This window comes from Rana temporaria, chromosome 10 (genome assembly GCF_905171775.1).
Source record: "Rana temporaria chromosome 10, aRanTem1.1, whole genome shotgun sequence".
Classification (NCBI taxonomy): Eukaryota; Metazoa; Chordata; class Amphibia; order Anura; family Ranidae; genus Rana; species Rana temporaria.
The window spans coordinates 139,931,805-139,957,319 of record NC_053498.1 but is presented as its reverse complement, the minus strand read 5'-3'; the positions used below and the strand labels follow the sequence as shown (position 1 = coordinate 139,957,319).

At 50.5% G+C, this 25,515-nt stretch overlaps 2 protein-coding genes across 3 annotated transcripts in view; one reads left to right on the top strand and one right to left on the bottom strand.

Moving 5' to 3' along the window:
• Positions 1-527, bottom strand: part of NMNAT1 (nicotinamide nucleotide adenylyltransferase 1) — a 51,796-nt gene extending 51,269 nt beyond the window's left edge. Inside the window, exon 1 of one of the 2 annotated variants that reach the window (XM_040326405.1) lies at positions 464-527. The gene's annotated coding sequence lies outside the window, so the exon portion shown is untranslated. The remainder of the gene's footprint in view (positions 1-463) is intronic. The other variant, XM_040326407.1, reaches the window with a different exon arrangement.
• Positions 528-550: 23 nt separating this feature from the next.
• Positions 551-25,035, top strand: LZIC (leucine zipper and CTNNBIP1 domain containing). Its single transcript, XM_040326408.1, has 7 exons — positions 551-614; positions 6,980-7,087; positions 8,020-8,155; positions 10,713-10,811; positions 11,542-11,637; positions 14,562-14,643; positions 24,954-25,035. Exons 2-7 carry the CDS (start codon positions 6,987-6,989, stop codon positions 25,010-25,012), a joined length of 573 nt encoding a protein of 190 aa, XP_040182342.1. The 5' UTR covers positions 551-614; positions 6,980-6,986; the 3' UTR covers positions 25,013-25,035.
• Positions 25,036-25,515: the final 480 nt, after the last annotated feature.

Genomic DNA, 25,515 nt, shown 5'->3' with positions numbered 1-25,515 from the left:
ACTGTTGGGGGGGGGATGGAACATCTAGGACTGTTAGGGGGGGAAGGGAATGGAACATCAGGGACTGATGGGGGGGGGGAGGAAACATCTAGGACTGTTGGTGGGGAGGGGAATTGAACATCAGGGACTGTTGGGGGGAGGGGAATGGAACATCAGGGACTGTTGGGGGAGGGGAATGGAACATCAGGGACTGTTGGGGGAGGGGAATGGAACATCTGTGACTGTTGGGGGGAGGGGGATGGAACATCTGGGACTGTTGGGGGGGGGGGGCGGAGAACATAGACATCCTCCTCCTATTTGCAGACAGGAAGTGAGTAGTACATGATGGAAATATGTCCCCTGCACCACCCTCACATACATGAGTCCCCTCCCTCCAGGTTCTATAGATCAGGACCCATCCCCCACACTGACAGAAGATCTCACCATAGACCAGACCTCCCCCCTCCACACACCCGGTACTCACTCTGCTCACGGGGGACGGAGATCAGTGCTGCACGCTCACATTGACAGATACTCTCTGATTGGACGAGGAACGCCTCCCGTCCGCCTTTTGGCGCTGCGGCGTGACGTCAGTAGTCAGCGTCTGCCCCACAGTGAAGCCGCCCCGGGCTCAGGTAGGGTGGAGCAAGGTGGCTGCTCTGTGTGTACGTGCCACCTGGGAGGAGGAGGGGGCGAGGGTCACGTCCTCCCCGTAGAGGGGTCTGTGTGTCACCTGTATACACATCCCTGGAGATGGGGGAGGGTGGGTAGGTGCTTTGTGTATACACACACACAGATCGTACGATCTCATCTATGCAGTACAGGGACCTCCCTGATTGGACACGAATTGAATGGACAGTACAGTCTGGCCTCTTATGTCATCGTTGTCATTAAAGTAGATTGTTCGATCACATTGTACGATGTATGACCAGCTCCTCGCCGTTTTTACGTTTCTTTCTTTGCACACACGTTATAATCCGAAGTGCATCGTTTATAAGATGTTGTAAATAAGTATTTTTTTCTCTCTTTCCGGTGACTTGTCGTTAAGGTTCCCCTAACGAGATGGTTCCTGTAAGGACTGCGCAGGCGCAATCCTTGCCAACGGAAATCTCCGAACCTCGGCCGGCATCCAGGCTCATTCCTTAACATCCCTGTGGATTGGAGGATGTTAAAAAAAAGATCCAGGAGGCCGAGCGAGCGGAGCGAGGACGTGAGGCCGACTGGCCACTTTCCTCGAAATCCACGTCGCCCTGGATGCCCGCCGAGGTTCGGAGATTTCCGTCGGCAAGGCTTGCGCCTGCGCAGTCCTTAATGGAACTTTCTCGTTAGCCGGAACTGTATCGGCAGATCACCGGCTCCATTCACACCTGGGCGATCCTAATTGCGGGCGGAGTCGGTGTGATCCTGCCTGCGATTCAGAATCGCAGAAAGACGCGTTTGTGATGCTATTATTTCTCAATGGCACCCCCTTTTATTTTTGCTGTGATTGTGGCGTGACACATCGAGACAAAATCGGGGGGGGGGGGGGGGGGGCACGTCATCCAAAAGAACCTCCGGAACTTCTTTTGGGCGCCGTGCATCTCACAATTTTGTCACACGACTATCGCAGCAAAATCGCACTGCGTTTCAGGGGCCGTTGAGATATAATGACATCGCAAATGTGTTCTGTGTTTTCAAATAGCCCGGGTGTGAATGGGTACTCTTAGGGCTCTTTCACACGGGCGGCCCGTTCAGGTCGGCCTGCCAGTTTTTTTGGCGGACATGAACGGGCGCTCCGTGCTCCTCTATGGAGCCGCTGATGTCAGCGGTGACATGCCCGCTGGCATGCGACCCGCTCCGATCCGCCAAAGTGTGACGGAGGAAAAACCTACTTTTTCATCCGTCTGGCGGATCGGATCAGGTGAGGACAGACGGTCCGTGTTCATCCGATCCCCCCATAGGGGAGAGCGGAGAAAAGATAGGGCGGTCCCTGCACAGTGTGCGGAGACCGCCCTGTCATCCGCCGGCTCAGCGGGGATCAACGGAGCGATCCCCGCTGAGCAAGCGGAGGTTCACGGGGTGGATCATTACTGATCCGCCCCGTGTGAAAGGGGCCTTACTGTCACTGATGAGGCTGTACTATTGGGCACTGATGAGGCTGTACTGATGGGCAGTAATGGGGCTGTGCTGATGGGTACTGACAGCGCTGTACTGATGAGCTGTACTGATTTGGACACTGATGAGGTTTTACTGGTGGGCACTGATGGGCTGTACTAATGGGCACTGATAAATCTGTATTGGTGGGCACTTATGAGGCTGTGCTTATGGGTACTGATGAGGCTGTACAGATAGGGTTGTACTGTTGGGCACTGATGAGGCTGTACTGATGAGGTGGCAATAATATGCTGCACTAATAGGCTGTTCTGGTGGACACTGATGAGGCTGTACTGATGAGGTAGCAATAATATGCTGCACTGATAGGCTGTACTGATGAGGCGACAATAATGTTTGGTATCACAAAGGGGATGACAGCCATCTGTGACAGTTTGGACAGGTGACGGGTATCTCTTTATGGAGACATCGGGGACCTATTTGGCCCCCCCCCCCCCCAAGTGTCCCCTGCCCTTTTTTGCAGCTAATCAAGCACAGATTGGCTATTCATTAGTATAATCGTTCCATGTGCTTCACTTATATTTGATCTGAGGACCCATGGTATGTTAGGTAATTCAATACACAGGATCCATCACATGTCCATAGTCATACGTCTCTGTAGGACAAAAACAAGTCGCCTTCCCCCAGCGGCTGTACCGGAGGCACAATAGAAAACATGCACTCATCAGCCATAACATTATGACCACTGACCGTTAAAGTGGTTGCAAAGGCACAATTTTTTTTTTTTTTATAATTATTATTATTTAATTTTTTTATTTTTTTATTTTTGTTTATAAAAAAAAAAAAAAAAAAAGAATCTGCAAATTACGTTTTTTTTTTAAATAAAAAAATAAATAAAAAAAAATAAGTCGATTTATTTTTTTGGATGGACACCGCGTCGGTCCTGAGGAGCTGCAGACAGGAGTTTTTAGGCGAGGCTTCACCCTAGTCCGCGGCGTCTGGCCTCGTAGGCTAGGCCGAAGCCGTGGCCTCGCCTAAAATCTCCTGCCTGCAGCTCCTCAGGACCGGCGCGGTGTCAGCGCTGGTCCTGGGGGAAAATAACTGTTTTTTTTTTGTTTTTTTTAAATTTGAATCGATTTGATCTACCAACTCTATTTCTAAATCAAATCAAAATTTTTTTTCTCCCCCCAGCCCTAGTTCGTGCGTGTCGGGGCGATGGCTGGGTTTTTGCGCGTGTCGGGGGGATAGCTGGGTTTTTGCGCGTGTCGGGGGGATGGCTGGGTTTTTGCGCGTGTCGGGGGGATGGCTGGGTTTTTGAGCGTGTCGGGGGGGTGGCTGGGTTTTTGCGTGTGTCGGGGGGGTGGCTGGGGTTTTTGCGCGTGTCGGGGCGATGGCTGGGTTTTTGCGCGTGTCGGGGGGATGGCTGGGTTTTTGCGTGTGTCGGGGGGGTGGCTGGGGTTTTTGCGCGTGTCGGGGGGGATGGCTGGGTTTTTGCGCGTGTCGGGGGGGATGGCTGGGTTTTTGCGCGTGTCGGGGGGGATGGCTGGGTTTTTGCGCGTGTCGGGGGGATGGCTGGGTTTTTGCGCGTGTCGGGGGGATGGCTGGGTTTTTGCGCGTGTCGGGGGGATGGCTGGGTTTTTGAGCGTGTCGGGGGGGTGGCTGGGTTTTTGCGTGTGTCGGGGGGGGGGCTGGGGTTTTTGCGCGTGTCGGGGCGATGGCTGGGTTTTTGCGCGTGTCGGGGGGGATGGCTGGGTTTTTGCGTGTGTCGGGGGGGTGGCTGGGGTTTTTGCGCGTGTCGGGGGGGATGGCTGGGTTTTTGCGCGTGTCGGGGGGGATGGCTGGGTTTTTGCGCGTGTCGGGGGGGGTGGCTGGGTTTTTGCGCGTGTCGGGGGGGGTGGCTGGGTTTTTGCGCGTGTCGGGGGGGATGGCTGGGTTTTTGCGCGTGTCGGGGGGATAGCTGGGTTTTTGCGCGTGTCGGGGGGATGGCTGGGTTTTTGCGCGTGTCGGGGGGATGGCTGGGTTTTTGAGCGTGTCGGGGGGGTGGCTGGGTTTTTGCGTGTGTCGGGGGGGGGGGTGGGGTTTTTGCGCGTGTCGGGGCGATGGCTGGGTTTTTGCGCGTGTCGGGGGGGATGGCTGGGTTTTTGCGTGTGTCGGGGGGGGGGCTGGGGTTTTTGCGCGTGTCGGGGGGGATGGCTGGGTTTTTGCGCGTGTCGGGGGGGGTGGCTGGGTTTTTGCGCGTGTCGGGGGGGATGGCTGGGTTTTTGCGCGTGTCGGGGGGGATGGCTGGGTTTATGCGCGTGTCGGGGGGGATGGCTGGGTTTTTGCGCGTGTCGGGGGGGGGGGGATTTGGCTGGGTTTTTGCGCGTGTCGGGGGGGGATGGCTGGGTTTTTGCGCGTGTCGGGGGGGGATGGCTGGGTTTTTGCGCGTGTCGGGGGGATGGCTGGGTTTTTGCGCGCGTCGGGGGATGGTTGGCTTCTCGGTGTTAAAGCTGGCGTGGGACCAAAAAGAACACGGATTCCCATACTTCTCTTTTAGGCTGGGTTCACACCATCGCTGCATGCGTCTCACAGCAGGGGGTCCGCTGCGTTCACCATTTCAGGTCCGATTTCAGCCCGAATTTTTGGCTGATTTCGGACCGTAAACAGACCAAAAGATGCAGAGGGCTCCTGCGCAAATTCGCAACGGAGCCACTCCGGAGAGGTGTGACCGATTCCATAGAGAGCCGGTCAAAATCTCCGGCAATGCGAATTGGATGCGGGTTCTCTGCATCTAATTGGTGTAGGTGTGAACCCAGCCTTAGAGTGAATAACATTGATTAGCTGGTTACAATGGCATCTGAAAGTGGATGAGATATATTAGGCAGCAAGTGAACATGTTGTCTCTGAAGTTGCAGTGTTGAAGGAAAGAAATAGGCAAGCGTAAAAAGATTTGAGTGACTTTGACGAGGGCCAAATTGCAATGCCTGGACAATCGGGTCAGAGCAACTCAAACTGCAGCTCGGGTTTTCGGCCTCCCTCTCTATGGGTCTGTCCGTTGACCCCCCACCATTGCATAAACTTGTAGGGTAGAGGCCATTGGATGAAACCACAGAGAAAGGAGGTGGAGCAGATATCTGACAATCCTGGAAGTCGATTGGATGTTAAAGGTTCCTTGGCAGTCTTATCCCTTGAAGGGAGCAAAGATCAGAGTTGCCGGGTGGAGAGTTATGATTCATCCTATTATGTGAAGAGATGATTTATAGGCTGATTTAATGGCGCCACGTGTATATTACTCTTTTATACTGCTTAAAAAAAACGTTGTTATTAACATTCCTATACTTACCTGCTCTGTGCAATCGTTGGCTCAAATCTTCTTCTGAGGCGCCCCCCCCCCCCCCCTCCTCTTCATCGGGTGCCCCCATGGTGGAGAGCCGCTTTCCCTGGGGGCACCCGTGCGGGCTTGATTCCGAGTCCCGCTGCTGCATCTATTAACAGAGACGGCGGAATTCAGCCCCGCTGCCAGCTCCTGTGTCACTGGATTTAATTGACCACAGCAGGAGCCAATGGCTTCTGCTGCTATCAATTTGTCCAATGAGGAGAGAGACAGCAGCTCATGCACATCACTGGATTGGCTCAGGTAAGTAAAAGGGGGGGGGGCTCTGGGGGGCTGCTGCAGCACAGAAGGTTTTTCTTCACCTTAAAGCGGAGCTCCACCCAAAAATGGAACTACTGCTTTTCGAGACCCTCCCCCCCCCCCCCCCCCCGGTGTCACATTTGGCACCTTTCAGGGGGAGGGGGGAGCAGATACCTGTGTAATCCAGGTATTTGCTCCCACTTCCGGGCATAGATCACCGCCGCGACCTACACCACGTCCCGCACCTACTCCCCCCCCCCCCACTGTCTTCTGGGAGACACACAGGTCCTAGAAGACAGCAGGGACCAGCGGGACTTGCACGTGCGCAGTAGGGAACCAGGAAGTGAAGGCGCAAGGCTTCACTACCTGATTCCCTTACCGAAGATGGCGGCGCCTCCACCCAAGAGCCGATGGAGAGATCGGCTTTGGGTGCATCCCCTTTAATATGCCCAGCCATGGGTCGCGCGCCGCCGGCGGGACCCGCGGACCTGAGTGCCGCCGGTGTCCCACGATCTGGTCACAGAGCTGAAGAACGGGGAGAGGTAAGTGTAAACAAACCTCTCCCGTGCTTCCTAGTCAGACTGTCACTGATCGTCTGTTCCCTGTCATAGGGAACGACGATCAGTAACGTCACACGCCAAGCCACGCCCCCACACAGTAAGAATCGCTCCCTAGGACACACTTAACCCCTTCAGCGCCCCCTACAGGTTAATCCCTTCACTGCCAGTGTCATTTTCACAGTAATTGGTGCATTTTTATAGCACTGATCGCTGTATCAATGACACTGGTTCCAAAATGGTGTCAAAAGTGTCTGATGCGTCCGCCATAATGTTGCAGTCACGATACAAATCGCTGATCGCCGCCATTACTAGTAAAAAAAAATATTAAAATATAAAAATATTAATAAAAATGCCATAAAACTATCCCCTATTTTGTAAATGCTATAACTTTTGCGCAAACCAATCAATAAACGCTTATTGCGATTTTTTTTTTTTTTTTTTTTTTTTTTTTAACAAAAATATGTAGAAGAATAAATATAGGTTAATCTGACGCAGTGCCGAATCGCAAAAAGGGACCTGGTCCTTTAGCAACAAAATGTTTCGGGGCTGAAGTGGTTAAAGTGTATTGTATTTTTACTGTCTGCCCGCAAGTTGTAAAGCGCTGCGTAAACTGTTGGCGCTTTATAAATCCTGTATAATAATAATACCCCATTATTTTGGTCAATGATGACAGCTGAATATAGGAAGCACGCACTGTATCAAATATCTCATTGTGGTTTCTCTTTCTCTCTCTCAGCCTGAACATGGCGTCAAGAGGTACGACGGAGACCGGTAAACTCCGGCAGAACCTGGAGGAACAGCTCGATCGACTGATGCAGCAGCTCCAAGACCTGGAGGAGTGCAGGTGAGACAGACACGGGGGGGGGAGATTTACCAAAACTGGAGCACTCCGAATCTGGTGCAGCTCTGCATGGTAACCAATCGGCTTCTCATTGACAATAAAACCTGGAAGCTGATCAGAGGCGTTGCTAGGGGGGTGCGGGGGGTGCGGTCCGCACCGGGTGACACCCGCTAGAGGGGTGACACCATCCCGTTTTTTTTTTTGCTGACATGCCCAGCCTGCCCTGTGCAATCTCAGCCTGCCCTGTACCACCCCAGCCTGCCCTGTATCACCCAGCCTGTCCTGTACCACCCCAGCCTGTCCTGTACCACCCCAAACAGCCCTATACCACCCCAGCCTGTCCTGTACCACCCCAGCCTGCCCTGTGCCACCCAGCCTGCCCTGTGCCACCACAGCCTGCCCTGTACCACACCAAAATTTCCCATGCCACCCCACCTTGCCCTGTGCCACCCTAACTTGCCCTATACCACCCCAACCTGCCCAATGCCACCCTAACTTGCCCTGTACCACCCCAACCTTTCCCTATGCCACCCTAACTTGCACTATACCACCCCAACCTGCCCTGTACCACCCTAACTTGCCAAAAGATGCCAAACGTGGGCCGTGCCGCATAAAAAAAACACACAGATCCCGGTTCTCGCTGTGTCACGAGCGATCGTGGGTGCTCGTCGGTCATCGCGCCCGACGGGCACTCGCATCGGCTATGGAGGCGTGCACGTGCCTCTGACGGCACTCGCGCCTCTATTGTTCACTGGGTGAAGCGACGGAACATAACGTCGTTTCACCCAGCCGATCATGTAAAACTGCAGCGGCTGGTCAGCAAGTGGTTAAAGTAATGCAGCGCCGCATCGCAAAAAAAATGGCCTGGTCATGAGGGGGGGGGGAATAAATCTTCCAGAGGTTAAGTGGTTAAGGTGAGCTTTGCTGTCTTGCAGGGAGGAGTTGGACGCGGACGAGTATGAGGAAACCAAGAAAGAAACGTTGGAGCAACTAAGTGAATTTAATGACTCTCTGCAGAAGATTATGTCGGGGAACATGACTCTGGTGGATGAGCTGAGCGGGATGCAGCTGGTAAGGATCTGCCATTGTGGTAAGGGCGGCTCTGACCTTGTAGACCCAATTGGCATTTTCAAGGACTCGTTCACATTGGAGCTCATACAGAATGAGGAGCCCTTTGTTTATCTTTGTACCCGCACTGAGCCTATGTAAGTGAATGTACTAGAGCTGGATACCGCGCCGGGCCTCAGGAGCTGCGGGCAGGAGTTTTTAGGCGAGGCCATGGCTTTGGCCTAGTCTGCCGCGATCCTGGGAAAAGGCAGCGGTCTGAGCCGACGCCGCAGCCTCGCCTAAAAAATCCTGCCCGCAGCTCGCCGCGATCCTGGGAAAAGGCCGCGGCTGCGGCCTTTTCCCAGGATCGCGGCGAGCTGCGGGCAGGATTTTTTAGGCGAGGCTGCGGCGTCTGCCTAATCCGCATAGCGCCGGTTCTAATCGATTTTTTTTTTCCCAGAATGTACACGTGTTGACTGTAGGGACTCGCCCCACACAGCCGGAGGGTGTTGCGTTATCCTGACTGGACATCATATGACGTCCAGCAGGATAACGGCCGCAGCGATCGGTGGTGCGGTGTGCCAGTCTGACACACCGCTACACCGATCTTGGTAAAGAGCCTCCGTCGGAGGCACTTTACCACGTGATCAGCCGTGTCCAATCACGATGTAAACAGGAAGTGCCGTTGATCGGCTTTTCCTCACTCGCGTCTGACAGACGCGAGTTGAGGAGAGCCGATCAGCTTCTCTCTTGACAGGGGGGGTTTGTGCTGATTGTTTATCAGAGCAGTCGGGATGCCCGCCCAGGACCACCAGGATGCCGGAATAGACCACCAGGGATGGCCACCCCACTGGACCACAAGGTATGCCACCTAGACCACCAGAGAAATGCCTATCTGTGCTTAGGCAGCTGCCAATCAGTGCCCACCCACAAGGGATGCCCATGAGTGCCATCGATCAGTGCCCATCAGTGCTGCATAATTGTGCCACCCATCAGTGCCGCCTATCGGTGCCACCTCATTGGTGCTGCCTTATCCGTGCCCACCAGTGAAGAAAACAATGTACTTATTTAGAAAATTTTATAACGGAAACAAAAACTTTTCGGTCTTTTATTTGTTTAGCAAAAAAAAAAACGGTGGTCAAATGCCACAAAAAGAAAGCTCTAATTGTGAGAACAAAATTATAAAAATTCTGTTTTGGGTATAAATTCCTTTTTTTATTATATATAGTGGGGTAGATTCAGGTAGCAATTACGCCTGCGTATCCATAGATACGCAGCGTAATTGCTAAGTAGCGCCGGCGTATCTACTTTCTGTATTCAGAAAGCTCGATACGCCGACTTTAGCCAAAGATACGACTGGCATAAGTCTCTTATGCCGTCGTATCTTATGGTGCATTCTGACGCTGGCCGCTAGGTGGCGTTCCCGTAGTTGTCAGCGTAGAGTATGCAAATTGCATACTTACGCTGATTCACAAACGTACGCGCGCCCGACGGTAGTTTTTTACGTCGTTTGCGTAAGTCGGTTTCGTCATAAGGCTGCTCCTGCTATTAGGAGGCGCAGCCAATGTTAAGTATGGACGTCGTTCCCGCGTCGCGATTTTAAAATTATTGCGTCGTTTGCGTAACTCGTTCGTGAATGGCGCTGCGACGTCATTTACCGCAATGCACGTCGGGAAATTTTCCCGACGGAGCTTGCGCAGTACGTTCAGCACGGGAACGCGCCTAATTTAAACGATCCACGCCCCCTACGGGATCATTTAAATTACGCGCCCTTACGCGGGCCCCTTTTACGATACGCCGCCGCAAATTACGGAGCAAATGCTTCGTGAATGCAGCTTAGCTCCAGTAATTTACGGAGGCGTAGCGTAAAAACGATACGCTGCGCCGCCGTATCGGTGTGCGCCCCTACCTGAATCTGGGCCAGTGTGTGTGCATATATTTTATATATATATATATATATATAATATATTTAGGGTTCTTTTTTTTTCTTGGAGACTAAGTCCTTCTGAGTCCCCGCTTGTGTCCCCTACACACCTCTAAGCACCCCCCTTCCCCGGTTCCAATCCCTACCCACCTCCCAGGGACACACAGTCATGGCACTTATGGATGGTAGAGGTGCCGCTGCCAATTGCTTTAAGTATGATACCCGTCCATCCTAGCGCTGTGTATGGAAAATGTTAGTGATGTCCTAACAGCTTCCCCTTTCTAGACAGAGCAAAAATATATCGTTTTTTTTTTCTTACCATGTCATGCCGCGCTCATCAGGAATCGTTAGACACCATTTAACGCTTGACTAGTTTCTTACAGGCCTCTAGGACACGTCATAAAGGGGCTACTGTGTGCAGAGAGCTTGTAAAATGTAATTATTTAGCCATTTAAACCGTATCACACGCACTATTCCTGTTTACTGCCGAGGAAAATACAGCGGCCACGGATATTCGAGGGTGGTGGTCAGATGTGTGCATGATTGATTTTGATTATTACCAATTTATCATTTTTTTTTCATGAACTGGTCTCTTGTGTCAAACACCAGGCCTGTACTCTTTACTCCCACACCACATACAACTGTTTTATCTCGCAGGCGATTCAAGCAGCGATCAGCCAGGCATTCAAGACCCCGGAGGTCATCCGGATGTTCGCCAAGAAGCAGCCAGGGCAGCTGAGGACGCGGTTAGGAGAGGTGAGATCCCCCCCCCCCATTGGCCGGCGTCGCAAGTCTTGTACCAATCAGGGGCAAGCTGTCTATACTTCAGGGTTTGACAAATTTGCTCGGAATCTAGGAGCCAGCTAAAAAAAGTTAGAAGCCATAAAACGCGCCCCGCGAACACATACGTGAGTAGCGCCCGCATATGTTAACGGTATTCAAACCACACATGTGAGGTATCGCCGCGATCGTTAGAGTGAGAGCAGTAATTCTAGCCCTAGACCTCCTCTCAGGCCCCTTTCACACCAAGGCGCTTCTAAACTGCCAGTAAAAACACTGAGCACTTTTGAAGAGCTTTTCAGGCGCTTTTGAAGAGTTTTCCATTCATTTCAATGAAGAGGGGAGTTTTTTCACCGCCATGCCAACACGGCTGCGCTGCTATCAATCTGTCCAGCCTAGCCAATCAACGGCCAGGCTGGGAACCGAAGAGGATCACGTGGACGCGCGCGGGACTTTCGAGGGGTCAGGTAAGTAAAACGGGGGTTCGGGGGGGGGGGGGCGGTACCGTCGGATGTTTTTTCACCTTAATGCATACCTACTTCCATCTTCTCACAGATCATTATCTCACCTAGGTGAAATAAAATAAGTAGGGCCAGCTGCTTAAATTAATTAAGGGCGTAAAAACCGTATACTTACTCACAGGCAATATTTTTTTTCATTGCGCGGATTCATTTACATTGCTTTATACTTCATGTCTGTTTTCTAGATGGACCGGGATTTAATGGTCGGAAAACTTGGAAGAGACCTCTATACGCAGCAGAAAGGGGAGATCCTGACGGCTCTAAGAAAACTTGGAGAGAAGGTAATATAGATGAGATACAAGTTTTTTTTACTTTTTTATTTTCCCTTTTTGGGTGGTTAAAGGCAAACTTTTTTTTTTTTTTAAATAACAAACATGTTATACTTACCTCCACTGTGCAGCTCGTTGTGCACAGAGTGTCCCCTAACCCTGTCTTCTGGGGTCCCTCGGCAGCTCTCTCGGCTCCTCCTCGCAAAAGCTTTCCAGCTTCATGCGAGCAAGCTCGCATGGTGGAAAGCTTTTGCGAGCACGCTCCCATGATACATGATACAGCGGCGAGCATACCCGCCGACTGTATCACTCGGCCCCGCCCCCCGGTGCGCCGCATCATCCGCTGTGATTGATGGCAGCGCCAGCCAATGGCTGCGCTGCTATCAATCCGTCCAGCCTAGCCAATCAACGGGCAGGCTGGGAACCGAAGAGGATTACATGGACGCGCACGGGACTTTCGAGGGGTCAGGTAAGTAAAACGGGGGTTCAGGGGGGGGGGCGGTACCGTCGAATGTTTTTTCACCTTAATGCATAGGATGCATTAAGGTGAAAAAACATTTACCTTTACAACCCCTGTAAAGCGGTAGTAAACTCTGCCATTTGATACCACATTTAATCATTATATCAATCAAACTACTTGTTTGCAATTAAAAAGCCACTAACAGTATGCTTCAAAATCGTTCTTACTATTACAAATCAAGAGATTGTGAAACGATCCTGCTTGTTCCTAGCCGCCGATGTCCTGTCGAGAAATGCCCCCTATTGAGAAATGCCTGGGTGGAACTGCGCATGCGCAGGATGGAGCCGCAGAACAGCGGAGTCCATCAGCTGTTGTCTCGCGTGGCCGAGGCATGTTCATGTAGGTAGGGCGGATGTTTAAGTGGCGGGGGCGGAATTTTTATCGATGGCCAAATAAATCTTTATCTGCCATTCTTTCTGGGCGCTTGCGGGGTATGTTTAGTCAATTAAAGGACAGATTTTTTTTTTTTTACATAAAGATTTCTTTTGCAGATTTGTTTGCCCATCGATAAAAATTCCGCCCCCAGCACTGCCCATCATTTTAAAAATTCGCCCCTTCATGTAAATATTCGCCCCTCACCTATATGAGCGTGCCTCGGCCACACGAGACAACAGCTGATCGTTAACTCAGATGTTCTGCAGCTCCGTGCCGCCTGGGCACTATGCGATAGCCGGGCACTTCTCGTCAGAACACCGCCATCACTGAAGTCTCCCGCGTTTGTGCAGTACTTTATTTCTGCCTTCAGTATGTTTCCCTGGCCATATTCCCACGCATGCGCATTATTCGTCTTATCCAAGCCTCGATTGTCTCCACAACCACAACCCCTGTGACGTAGCGAGTCACGAGGGGTCCAGGATCAGCTTCTCAATGGGAAGTCTCGTTTTTCTTTCTGTGTCTCTCTCTCTCTATCTGTCTATCTCTCTCTCTCTCTCTGTCTGTCTGTGTGTGTGTCTCTCTCTCTCTCTCTCTCTCTCTCTCTCTGTATATCTCTCTCTCTGTATATCTCTCTGTCTGTCTGTCTGTCTGTCTCTCTCTCTCTCTCTCTCTCTCTCTCTCTCTGTGTCTCTCTCTCTCTGTCTCTATCTCTCTCTCTATCTCTGTCTCTGTCTCTCTATCTTTGTCTCTGTCTGTGTGTCTCTCTCTCTCTCTGTCTCTCTCTCTGTCTCTCTCTCTGTCTGTCTGTCTCTCTCTCTCTCTCTCTCTCTCTCTCTCTCTCTGTGTGTCTCTGTGTGTGTGTGTCTCTCTCTCTCTCTCTCTCTCTCTGTCTCTGTGTGTGTCTCTCTCTGTGTCTCTCTCTCTCTCTCTCTCTCTCTCTCTCTGTGTCTCTCTCTCTGTGTGTCTCTCTCTGTCTCTCTGTCTCTCTGTCTGTCTCTCTCTCTCTCTCTCTTTTTCTCTCTCTCTCTTTTTCTCTCTCTCTCTCTCTTTTTCTCTCTCTCTCTTTTTCTCTCTCTTTTTCTCTCTCTCTCTCTCTTTCTTTTTTTCTCTCTTTTTCTCTTTTTTTCTCTCTCTCTCTCTTTTTCTCTCTCTCTGTGTATCTCTCTCTGTGTATCTCTCTCTCTCTCTCTCTCTCTTTTTCTCTCTCTTTTTCTCTCTCTCTCTCTCTGTCTCTCTGTCTATCTCTGTCTGTCTCTGTCTCTGTCTATCTCTCTCTCTCTGTCTCTGTCTATCTCTCTCTCTCTGTCTCTGTCTATCTCTCTCTCTCTGTCTCTCTGTCTGTCTGTCTGTCTGTGTCGCTCGTCTCATCTTATGCATGTAGATGAAAACACTTCTTCTAGTGACGGCCCCAAGCCCAAACCCCACCCCGTTACTCACCTGAGCCCTGGAATTTCCCTCGGCGGAGACGCGCTCTTCCTTTGCCCGGGACTTCTCGGCTCCTGATTGGATATGTTGATGGCAGCGTAGCCAATGGCTCCCGCTGCTGTCGATCAAAATCCAATGACAGGGAGGCAGGGCCGAGTCCTGCATTCGGCATCTATGGACGCAAATGCTGGACTCGGGAGCGCGCCCGCAAAGGTAACCCGACGGGAGAGCGCTAGGGGGTTATATGATGCAGGGAGGAGCCGCCGCCTAGGGACCTCAGAAGAGGAGGATCAGGAGCACTCTGCAAAACGAACTGCACAGTGGAGGTAAATATGACATGTTTGTTATTAAAAAAACAAAACAAAGGCTTACATTCACTTTAATTCATTTACAGATTGTGGGCAGAACCCTGCACTGCTGTGTTTTGAAGGTGACAGTGGGTGTGGGGAGAAGAACCCTCTGCCTGCTGTCATGAAGGGGAATCGAGTGGGACTGGAGGGGGATCGAGTGGGACTGGGGGGTGTCACCCTAAATTTTGGTTTAATGTGTAACATTCTCCAAAACCTGAACTTAACTTTTAAAGTGTAACATATTTTGTGTTAATGTTTTTTTTTAGTTGACGCCAGAGGAGGAAGCTTTCCTTGCAGAGAATGCAGGTGCTGCACTCAGCCAGTTTCAGAAGGTCTCAGAAGGATTAGGTGAGTCAAGCCAGGGCTGTCTTAATGAGAGGGCACACCTGGGCACTGCCCAGGGGCCCCACCTGCACGGCGGGGCCATTTTTTCCCCCCAAAGCAGCTGGTCCTTGAGCCCACGCTGCCCCGAAATTGGGGGCCCCATGATGGCACTAAGAGTGATAGATACACAGGGGATGCAGTCTGCCTCCTACCTACTTGATGTCTGTTTACCTGTACTGTCATCATTGTAGGGGCCCCAGAGCATTACTTTGCTCAGGGGCCCATGATGCTATTAAGACGGCCCTGATTCAAGCAATCGGTCTGTTTACTTATAATAGTGAAGCTGCAGAGTGGTCCAATGGTCAGTCCTTTTGTATTGCAGCTACGTGGTCTCGCTTCATTGCCTACTAGAAAAACTATCTGCAGGTAGTTTGAATATTGTCATTGCTATGTATTTTCTTCCTTTAAAGCGGTTCTCCACCCTAAAGTGAAGTCCCGCTGATCGGAACCCTCCCCCCCTCCGGTGTCACATTTGACACCTTTCAGGGGGGAGGGGGGTGCAGATACCTGTCTAAAGACAGGTATTTGCACCCACTTCCGGCCCGGCATTCACGGGCAAAAGACGGGCATTCCGTCACATCCCGTCGCCCCCCCCGTTGTGTGCTGGGAACACTCGGCTCCCAGCACACAGCGGGAGCCAATCGACGGGCGCGGCGCGACTCGCGCATGTGCCGTAGGGAACCGGGCAGTGAAGCCGCAGCGCTTCACTTCCTGGTTCCCTCAGCGTGGATGGCGGGGGGAGCAGCAGGGTGACGAGCGATTGCTCGTGCTCTGCTGCGGACGGCGCTGGACTCCAGGACAGGTAAGTGTCCTTATATTAAATGTCAGCAGCTGCAGTATTTGTAGCTGCTGGCTTTTAATTTTTTTTTGGGGTGGAACATCCGCTTTAATAATACTGACTAATAAGGATCTGCTTCCTGCATACCAACCAGAGCTATAAAAATGGATCTCCTGCTTCATAGCATACATTGCAGCTTGGAATTGCGTTGTTGCTTGTACATGCTTGCACACATGTGCACCAGCAGCAGAGTACATTCACGTCATCTGTATGCATATTGTAATTGACAAGTGTAACGGTCACAACCGTTTACGATATTCCCATTCCATCGCCGCAGGACAGCTTATCCGACAAGCCAGCAGACATCAGACACAATCCAACTCATTTCCCAGAATAACGAGACAAGCTCTGTTACTGGTTTCAAAATGTATGAACACATTTAATGGTATCTTGGCTTTCTTATATACAGTACAAGCATGTTAAAGTTAATCACAGGGACAAAGAAACTCTCCACCCCCAATATCACACAATGGGGCTTCAGTACACATTCAGATAGGCTAATTACTAATCATCCCCCAGACATCCCGTCTCCGCATTAGAGGGGTTAATTACTGCAGCTTGACAAGTTCCCCTCACCTGTTGCACAAAACACATTGCTTTACTAAACATAATTGACATGCTAAGTCCCTACCCCTGAAAGGAGACATCTGACCTTTCCGACTTAGTTAGCATCTCACAATGGAATGTCTAGGAGCAGCCCCAATTAACATCTCAAAAGCATGTGTCCTCACATTGAATGAAAACACTCCACTGACCTGGTGGGGTCAGAATAACCACTTGTAATATCTCAAGATATTTTGCAATATGAATTATCAGTTATCAGTCACCCTATGCCCAAAAGGGGCACAGGGTGACCCTAGACCCAAGAGTCATTGGTGACGCTGGCACAGGAGTACCCCCCATCCTTCAAAAGTCTCTGGGTGTCACGGGTCATTCCGTTACAACAAGGAACTGAGAATAATAGAGACGATCGTAGGCGAGAAACATACTGGCTCCCAGCTAATGATCACTGTCATTTGAATGGTATTTTCTGCCTCTGAGCCTTTTATTTAAAGTGTTACTAATCCCAGGAGCCTGCATTCACGATATCTGCTCTCCCACAGTACACAGAACATGGAAGTGCCATTATTTTAGTAAATATAAACTGCTAAATATCTTTTCTCATCAGCAGTATTACAGGGATGGACTGGCCATTGGGACTACAGGGAGTTTCCCGATGGGCCGGCTTCAGTGACAGCAGACCGCCGCCCCCCCTCCGCTCCTCTGTCTCTCCCTTCCCGCAGCACTCACCTGGGGGGAACAGAGAAGCAGGGGGAGGACCAGAGGAGCAGGGACAACGACAGAGGAGCACGGGGAAGGCACAGACAGCTGACTCAACAGCTATGGCCTGGGAGTTTCTCACTTCTGCCTAATCTTGTCCCATAAGGGGGGGGCACCGAACTGATTCTTTTCCCCCGGGTGAAATAATGTCTAGCTTCCCAACTGGTACTGCCTATAAGAGTACCAGCCGTTCTACTCTAATAAAGTAGAACGGCTAGTGGCTAGTGAAGGGGGAGAGGGGGCTTGGGTGGCCGGGAGGGGGGGGGGGGGGGGGTGCTGGTTGCCCAGCCACCATGGGAGAGACCTGTCAAAGTGGGCCAGTCTGGATGAAGTCCAGGGCCAGATTTTTGTCCCAGTCCAGCCCTGGCAGTATATAGCAGTCTTGTGACTTCTATCAGTGTCTGGTTAAAGTGTGTAGCAGTAATTTTTCATTATTCCCTGATTTTCCTATGAGGCACAGGACCCCTGACCCTCTGTCTGGACAGTGCTGTTTGGCCCTGTGCTGATCACATGCACCCTCTCAAGCAATACACACCAAACTGAGCATGTGCGGCTTTTCCCCTAGTCTCTTTTTCATCAGGAGATATATTGGGGACAGTTTAAGAAAGGGAGGATTTGAGAAGACAGGATCAAACAGCCTTTTTACATAGTGCAGAGGGTTAACCCATTAGGTTCCACAGTGAGTATAAAAAGCATGTTTTTCTGCATATACAGACTGATTTTTACTGTTGTGGGTTTAGTAACATTTTAAGGCTCTGTTTCCACTATTGCAACCCCAAAGTCGCACGATTTTGCCGTGACTTGAAGCAATGCCTGTGTATTCTTGAGGTCTATGGATTTCAAGTCGCATCAAAGGGGGACCAAAGTAGTGCAGGGACTACTTTGAAGTTTCGGCGTCTTGAAGTCGCACAGATATGAACGGTACTCTATGGAAATCATGGGATACGACTTATGCGACTTTTCAGTCCCAAGTCGCACTAGTGGAAACCGAGCCTTACTAGCTTTGAGGGCTGAGGTAGAAATTGTGACATCGTCTGCACGTCTCTCTCCGCCTTGGCCAATCAGAGGAAACCTTGTATTTATTGATAAAAATACAAGGCTTTTTCTGAATGATGGAGGAGCATTCAGGCTGAATCAATCCGGCAGCAGATAGAGGGTGACCTGTAAAGCTGCCGGGAACACACAGCTGCCTACTGTATGTAGGTAAAGCTAAAACGGCTATGGGAAGCAAAGCAACTTACCCAGATAAGGGTGGGGCATTAGAGTAGCTCCCCGCCGGTCTTGGTATTGGGATGGGCTATTCAGGCACCCAGAGCTGTCACTCAGGGGTGGGGAAAAAAAACACAGCCCTGTGTAAGCTCCACAATGTAACACCTGAGCCTACACATTTGTCCCGGGTGGATGACTAGAGCAGGGTGGGAATTAAGGGAAGGTAAAAACGTGGAACTGGTGGAGAGCTGAACTGCCAAATATATTGGTCTGGATTCAGAAAGACTTACGACGGGCGTATCAGTAGATACGCCGTCGTAAGTCCGAATCCGTCGTATCTTTAAGCGTATGCTCAAATTGAGATACGCTTAAATGTTGCTAAGATACGACCGGCGTAAGTCTCCTACGCCGTCGTATCTTAGGGTGCATATTTACGCTGGCCGCTAGGTGGCGCTTCCATTGATTTTGGCGTAGAATATGCAAATGAGCTAGATACGCCGATTCAGAAACGTACGTGCGCCCAGCGGATTTTTTTATGTCGTTTACGTTAGGCTTTTTCCGGCGTAAGGTTACCCCTGCTATATGAGGCGTATCCAATGTTACGTATGTACATCGGGACAGCGTTGAATTTTACGTCGTTTGCGCAAGTCATTTGCGAATAGGGCTTTGCGTAAATTACGTTCACGTCGAAAGCATTGACTATTTGCGACGTGATTAGGAGCATGCCCACTGGGATACGTTCACGGACGGCGCATGCGCCGTTCGTTAGAGACGTCATTTACGTGGGGTCATGTTTTATTTACATAAAACACGCCCACCTCTTCACAATTTGAATTAGGTGCGCTTACGCCGGCAGATTTACGCTACGCCGCCGTTACTTAGGGCGCAGGTTCTTTGTGAATACAGAACCTTCCTCACTAAGTTACGGCGGCGTAGCGTAACTGAGATACGCTACGCCCGCACAAAGTTACGGCGGGCTATCTGAATCTAGCCCATTGTTTCTATTCTTACGTTTTTTTATTTATTTTTTCTAAATGACCTCAAAGCAAATATATAAATGTACCCGCGCTTTGCCAGCCAGCGTGTTGCGATGCATTATAGCGCATTGGAGCATGCTATGCAAAAGTGCCACCTGTCCACGGGTATAAGGCAAGTTGCTTTGTCTATGCTTTATGACTGCATTGGGCAATGGGGCTGCTGTGAACAAACGTTTAGCGGTAAATAAACGATGGAGAAGAAAGCGTTTGCCTTACTTACAGCGCTGACTGCCAGATCCTTTAGAGCTGCTTAACACAGTCTGTATTGAAATCTCCGCACATGTCCAGAGGAAAAAGAACCTGGGTCCATTATATATGAACAGGTTTCTGTGTGTTCCCGTCATCGGTCAGAGCCTGGTGTCTCATGACCCCGTTCATCATGTGATTTGTGGGAATTCTCCCACGCTTCACGCTGTGCCAGACTCGCGTCTCACATAACGCAGCAGCTGCAGATCGGAAACCCTTAGGGACACCAGGAAAGTGGCAGTGAGCGGGAAGATTTTCCTGTCTGGGGGGGGGGGGGGGAAAGCACATAAATAAGGACATTCTAGGACCTTTAGTTCTGCAACAACTGCACTTCCAGAAGCTGTAAGTTCATCCCGTTCCCCCTTCCAGAATTTGGAAGTTCATCCCGCCCCCCTTCCAGAATTTGGAAGTTCATCCCGCCCCCCTTTCCAGAAGTTGGAAGTTCATCCCGCCCCCCCTTCCAGAAGTTGGCAGTTCATCCCGCCCCCTCCTTCCAGAAGTTGGCAGTTCATCCTGTTCCCCCTTCCAGAAGTTGGCAGTTTATCCCGCCCCCTCCTTCCAGAAGTTGGCAGTTCATCCCGCCCCCCCCTTCCAGAAGTTGGCAGTTCATTCCGCCCCCCCTTTCAGAAGTTGGCAGTTCATTCCGCCCCCCCTTTCAGAAGTTGGCAGTTCATTCCGCCCCTTCCAGAAGTTGGCAGTTCATTCCGCCCCTTCCAGAAGTTGGCAGTTCATTCCGCCCCTTCCAGAAGTTGGCAGTTCATCCCGCCATCCCTTCCAGAAGTTGGCAGTTCATCCCTTTCCCCTCTTGCAGAAGTTGGCATTTCATTCCTTTCCCCCGCTTCCAGACGTTGGAAGTTCATTCCTTTCCCCCGCTTCCAGACGTTGGCAGTTCATTTCTTTCCCCCCCTTCCAGACATTGGAAGTTCATTCCTTTCCACCCCTTCTAGATGTTGGAAGTTCATTCCTTTCCCCCCCCTTCCAGACATTGGAAGTTCATTCCTTTCCCCCCCCCTCCAGATGTTGGAAGTTCATTCCTTCCCCCCCCCCCTTCCAGACGTTGGAAGTTAATTCCTTCACCCCCCCCCCTTCCAGACGTTGGAAGTTCATTCCCCCCCCCCCCTTCCAGACGTTGGAAGTTCATTCCTTTCCCCCCCTTCCAGACGTTGGAAGTTCATTCCTTTCCTCCCCCTTCCAGACGTTGGAAGTTCATTCCTCCCCCCCCCCCCTTCCAGACGTTGGAAGTTCATTCCTTTCCCCCCCCTTCCAGACGTTGGAAGTTCATTCCTTTCCTCCCCCTTCCAGACGTTGGAAGTTCATTCCTTCCCCCCCCTTCCAGACGTTGGAAGTTCATTCTCCCCCCCCCCCCTTCCAGTTTTGAATGGCTTTGTATGTTGTTAGTATTTTGAATCTAATTTGCTAGGCAATCGAAAGCCAGTGGAGGAATTGGCAGAGAAGCATCAAGGTCACTAAGCAGTGGGTAAAGTGGATGGGTCTGGCAGCAGCGTTTATGATAGACTGAAGAGGTGATAGCCTATGTAGAGGTAGGCTTATGAGGAGGAAGTTCCAATAGCCAAGGTGGGAGATAATAAGGGAGTGATTGAGTAGTTTGGTGGTTTAAAAAGGGGCAAATTTTAGAGATGTTACCGAAGTGAAGTATACAAGCTTTTGACAAGCGATTTGGGGCTGAAAGGACAGGTCCGAGTCCAGGTTTACACCTAGTACCCTGGAGTGTGTTAAGGGACTGGTGGTGGCATTATTGATCTTGATGGAAAAGTCATGGAGGGGGGCACGGGCGGGGAATTTTTTCAGCTCGATTTTAAAGAGATTTCGTTTAAGGAATTGGTGCGACATCCATGTTGAAATGTCAGTTAGAAATGTGAGAGGAGACTGAAGGGGTTAGGTGAGGAGTAGAAATAGATTTGGGTGTCGTTGCCGTACAGATGGTATTGGAAGCCGTGGGAGGTTATCAAGTAGCCAAGAGAGGAGGTGTAGATAGAGAAGAGAATGGGTCCAAGAACAGAGCCTTGGGGGACCCCTACAGAAAAAGATGGTGGAGAGAAGGAGACAGAGTTGTAGATGACAAAGAAGGAGTGCTGTGATGGGTAGGAGGAGAACCAGGATATAGCAGAATCTTGAAGGCCAGGGCAGTGGAGTTTATAGAGAAGGAGCGGGTGGTCAACCCTGTCAAAGGCTGCAGAGAGGTCTAATAGTAAGTAGGGGTGCAACGGATCAAAAAACTCACGGATCGAATCGATCCTCGGATCAGGAGTCAAGGATCGGATCGTTTTCGGATCAGTAAAAAAAAACATACACACAAGACAAACATAAGTTTGCCCCCCACTAGTCACTGTAATGTCCACCATTGTCCCCCACTCGCCATCACCATCACTGTTCCAGTCCAACATTGCCCCCACACTAGTAAACAGTAACACTGTAATAGGTAATAGCCATTTATCCCACTGTAGTATAGCCAACATTGCCCCCACACTAGTAAACAGTAACACTGTAATAGGTAATAGCCATTTATCCCACTGTAATATAGCCAACATTGCCCCCACACTAGTAAACTGTAAGTGTATAGCCATTTTTCCCACTGTAATAATAGCCATTACATTAGCCAACAACATGAATCAACTCACTGTACTCGGTCTCATGCAGAGTCACAGCGCGCTCTTGCAGAATAGAAAAGATCCACGAGCAGAGGGAGGGGTGATGACGTCAGCGCGCACCGCCGCCGGGTGTACCAAGATGGCCGACCGCTCCGGAGCTAGGCCGAGCTGTGGCGGATCGCATTCTGTGCAGATCCGAACAGGTCGACCCGTTCTGGCACGATCCGTTGCACCCCTAATAGGAAGAGTTAAGGATGAGCTCCGGCGTGTTCGCGCAGTCCATGTGCAGAGCCCGCCAGGCAGTCGGCACCGCGCTAATCACAGGCAGGGAGACATTTCCCCGATGCTCGGCTGCAGAGATCGGGAAATGTCTCCCTGCCTGTGATTAGCGCAGCGTGGTGCCGACTTCTTGGCGGGCTCTGCACATGGACTGTGCGAACACGCCAGAGCTCATCCTTAGTAAGAATATGGAGTAGTGGCCATTGGTTTTAGCAGTTAATAAATCGGAGTAGGATATTATGTGGCCTCCAAGAGGTCTTAAATCATCCTTACATGAATGCAGCCATCCATGGCTACAAGATTCTCCTCTGGAGAAATATATTTAAATATCGTTCCGACAAAATATCCAATTTAGATCCATACTTGGTCAAAAATGTGTGTGGGGTAATTCTATAGCATAAAGCTCACGAAAACTCAGCAAAAAAACGGTGGAAAGTGCCCAATGGTCCACACTGTCCTCTTTGGGAGTTGTGACGGGGGGAGACTGGGTCAGTTTCTGAGATGTCCCAGCTGTCTCATGGAGGTGGGGCATTAATGACTTATCTAATCTTTAAGTTGCAGCTTATATTTTCATTTTTTGGGTTCACTTCACCTCCATTAAACAACTGGGACATCTCTGAGACTTACCTGGTCTTTCACCCCCGTCACAACTCCCGGAGAGGCCAGTGTGGACCATTGGGCACTTTCCCCCTGTTCTCTAAATTGGATAGTTTGTCTGAACAATATTTTAAAAATATTTCTCCTGAGAAAGCGAGTGCTGTCTTGCGAAACGTGTCGAGATTGAATTTATATGCATCTGTTCCTCGGCTCACCAGTTATGTCATGATTCATATAATTATGGATATCTTATGTTATATCTTTGATACTGCTCTGATGCACTCAGAGAGGTTTGGAAACACTTGGGGGCCGAGTGCATCTGAGTGTCACCGGCGCCCCCGCACCTCTGGCCAAATGCGGTACTGCAGACCACAGAGACTTGAATCCTGCTAGTTTTGCAAGACAACGCTCGCAAACCGAGTCAGTTTTTTTTTTAAATAATAGCTCGTATTGCAAAGCGCTCGTTGCCCGCGTTACTCGCAATCCAAGGTATTACCGTATCCTGCACTTAGTTGCTGCCTTCTGCAGATTGCAGAGATTACTTCATTCTCATCAAGGAGCTGCCACAGATATCTTTTGGACCTATGGACTTTTCATTATAATCCTACACCCCCACAGCACATTCATGTGCATGATTATGTGGTAGTTTAGCTTTATCACTACCTGCGCCATTCTTCATTATTCTATGTGCGACATGAAGTCTCATCCTCCATTTTTTGCAAAACTCAAGTCAACAAAAGCCTAGGGCTAGATTCAGCATTGATTTACGCCGGCGTATCTATAGATACGCCGCGTATCTTCTTTCTGTATTCAGAAAGCAAGATACGCCGACATTAGCCTAAGATCGGACTGGCGTAAGTCTCTTACGCCGTCGTATCTTAGGGTGCATATTTACGCTGGCCGCTAGGTGGCGCTTCTGTCGTTTTCGGCGTAGAATATGCAAATGACCTAGATACGCCGATTCACAAATTTACGTACGCCCGGCGCTATTTTTTTACGTCGTTTACGTTAGGCTTTTTCAGCGTAAGGTTGCTCCTGCTATTATGAGGCGTACGCAAAGTTAAGTATGGACGTCGTTCCCGCGTCGAATTTTGAATTTTTTACATCGTTTGCGTAAGTCGTTCGCGAATAGGGCTGGACGTAATTTACGCTCACGTCGAAACCAATGACGTCCTTGCGGCGTACTTTGGAGCAATGCACACTGGGAAATTCCACGGACGGCGCATGTGCCGTTCGGGGAAAAACGTCAATCACGTCGGGTCACCAAGAATTAGCATAAAACACGCCCCCTCATCCTCATTTGAATTACGCGCGCTTACGCCGGCCCCATTTACGCTACGCCGCCGTAACTTAGGAAACAAGTGCTTTGTGAATACAGCACTTGCCTCTCTGACTTACGGCGGCGTAGCGTAAAAACGATACGCTGCGCCGCCGTAACAATGCGCGCCTCTACCTGAATCTAGCCCCTAGTCATTTGGCCATGTGGCTAACACTAGAGCAGTAGTTCTCAACCTTCTAGGGCCGTGATCCTTTGATAAAATTTCCCAAGTTGTGGGGACCCCCTAACAGTAAAATAATTTTCGTAGCGTGGGTTGTCAGCACCCAAGGCAAGACAAGTAAGTTGCGCCCCTAACCCACAGACATTTAGCTCTTCCTGAGTCCTTTTAATGGTAACTATAATCGCAGGTAGTGTTACTCACGGTGTCTCCAGCTTTGTGGCGTCTCGTAGCAGTGACACCTGTGCTGAAATCAGGAGATGGGGTCTCCTCCAGCCCCTCCCACTTCACATTCCTCACCAGTCAGCTGACCTCTAGTCTCTGTCCCGCAGCCATGCCATCAATTGAATGGGCGGCTGCAAAGAGGCTGAGTGGGCGGCCACAGGTTCCGGGGATAACCCTGCTGGGACGCCGCAAAAAGGCTGGGAGAGCGTGCGGGCTTCAGGAACAGCCAAGGATTCGGTGACCCCTGGCAAATCTTTATTCGACCTCCGAGGGGGTCCCGACCCCCAGGTTGAGAACCACTGCACTAGAGGGTCAAATGACTGGCGTTTTATCCACACAGGGACAAGTGTTCCAGGCCATTGATTTTTTTTACATGGATCATTTTTGTAAGTCTCTAATTATTCGGTTTGTTTTGCAGGATCGGGACATAAGGTTTTGGCCCTGGCTAGCCTGGAGGTGGGAAGCACAAAGAAGTGAAAAAAAAAAAATGGAGCACACCAGACAAAACTTTCTTCGTGATTATGTTGCTTTGTTGAGCCCAGATGTCATTCTAGAGCAGTGATTATCAAACCGTGGTCCGAGCGCGCCAATTCTTCAGCCATCTGCCCTACCCTGTCTGGTTGTGGCTGACCGGTGAGCGTAGGTTGGCATTCGCTGTCCTACCAGGACCTAGATGGGGCTAATGTCAATTGGAACCAAGTGTGGCTAGTGTATGAAAAGTGCGCTAGGTGCGACATTTTTTATTTTTTTTCGAAACATCAGCCCTATTGCAATCCTTGGCCCAGATTCAGGTACGATTTGCCCCTTTTTTACGGAGGCACAGGGCAGCGTTTTTGCCCTGCGCCCCCGCAAATTATCTGCGCTGCGCGCGATTCACGGAGCAGTAGCTCCGTAAATTGCGTGTGCGCTCTTTAAAATTGCCCTGCGTAAGGGCGCCTAATGTAAATGATCCCGTAGGGGGCAGGGAATCATTTAAATTA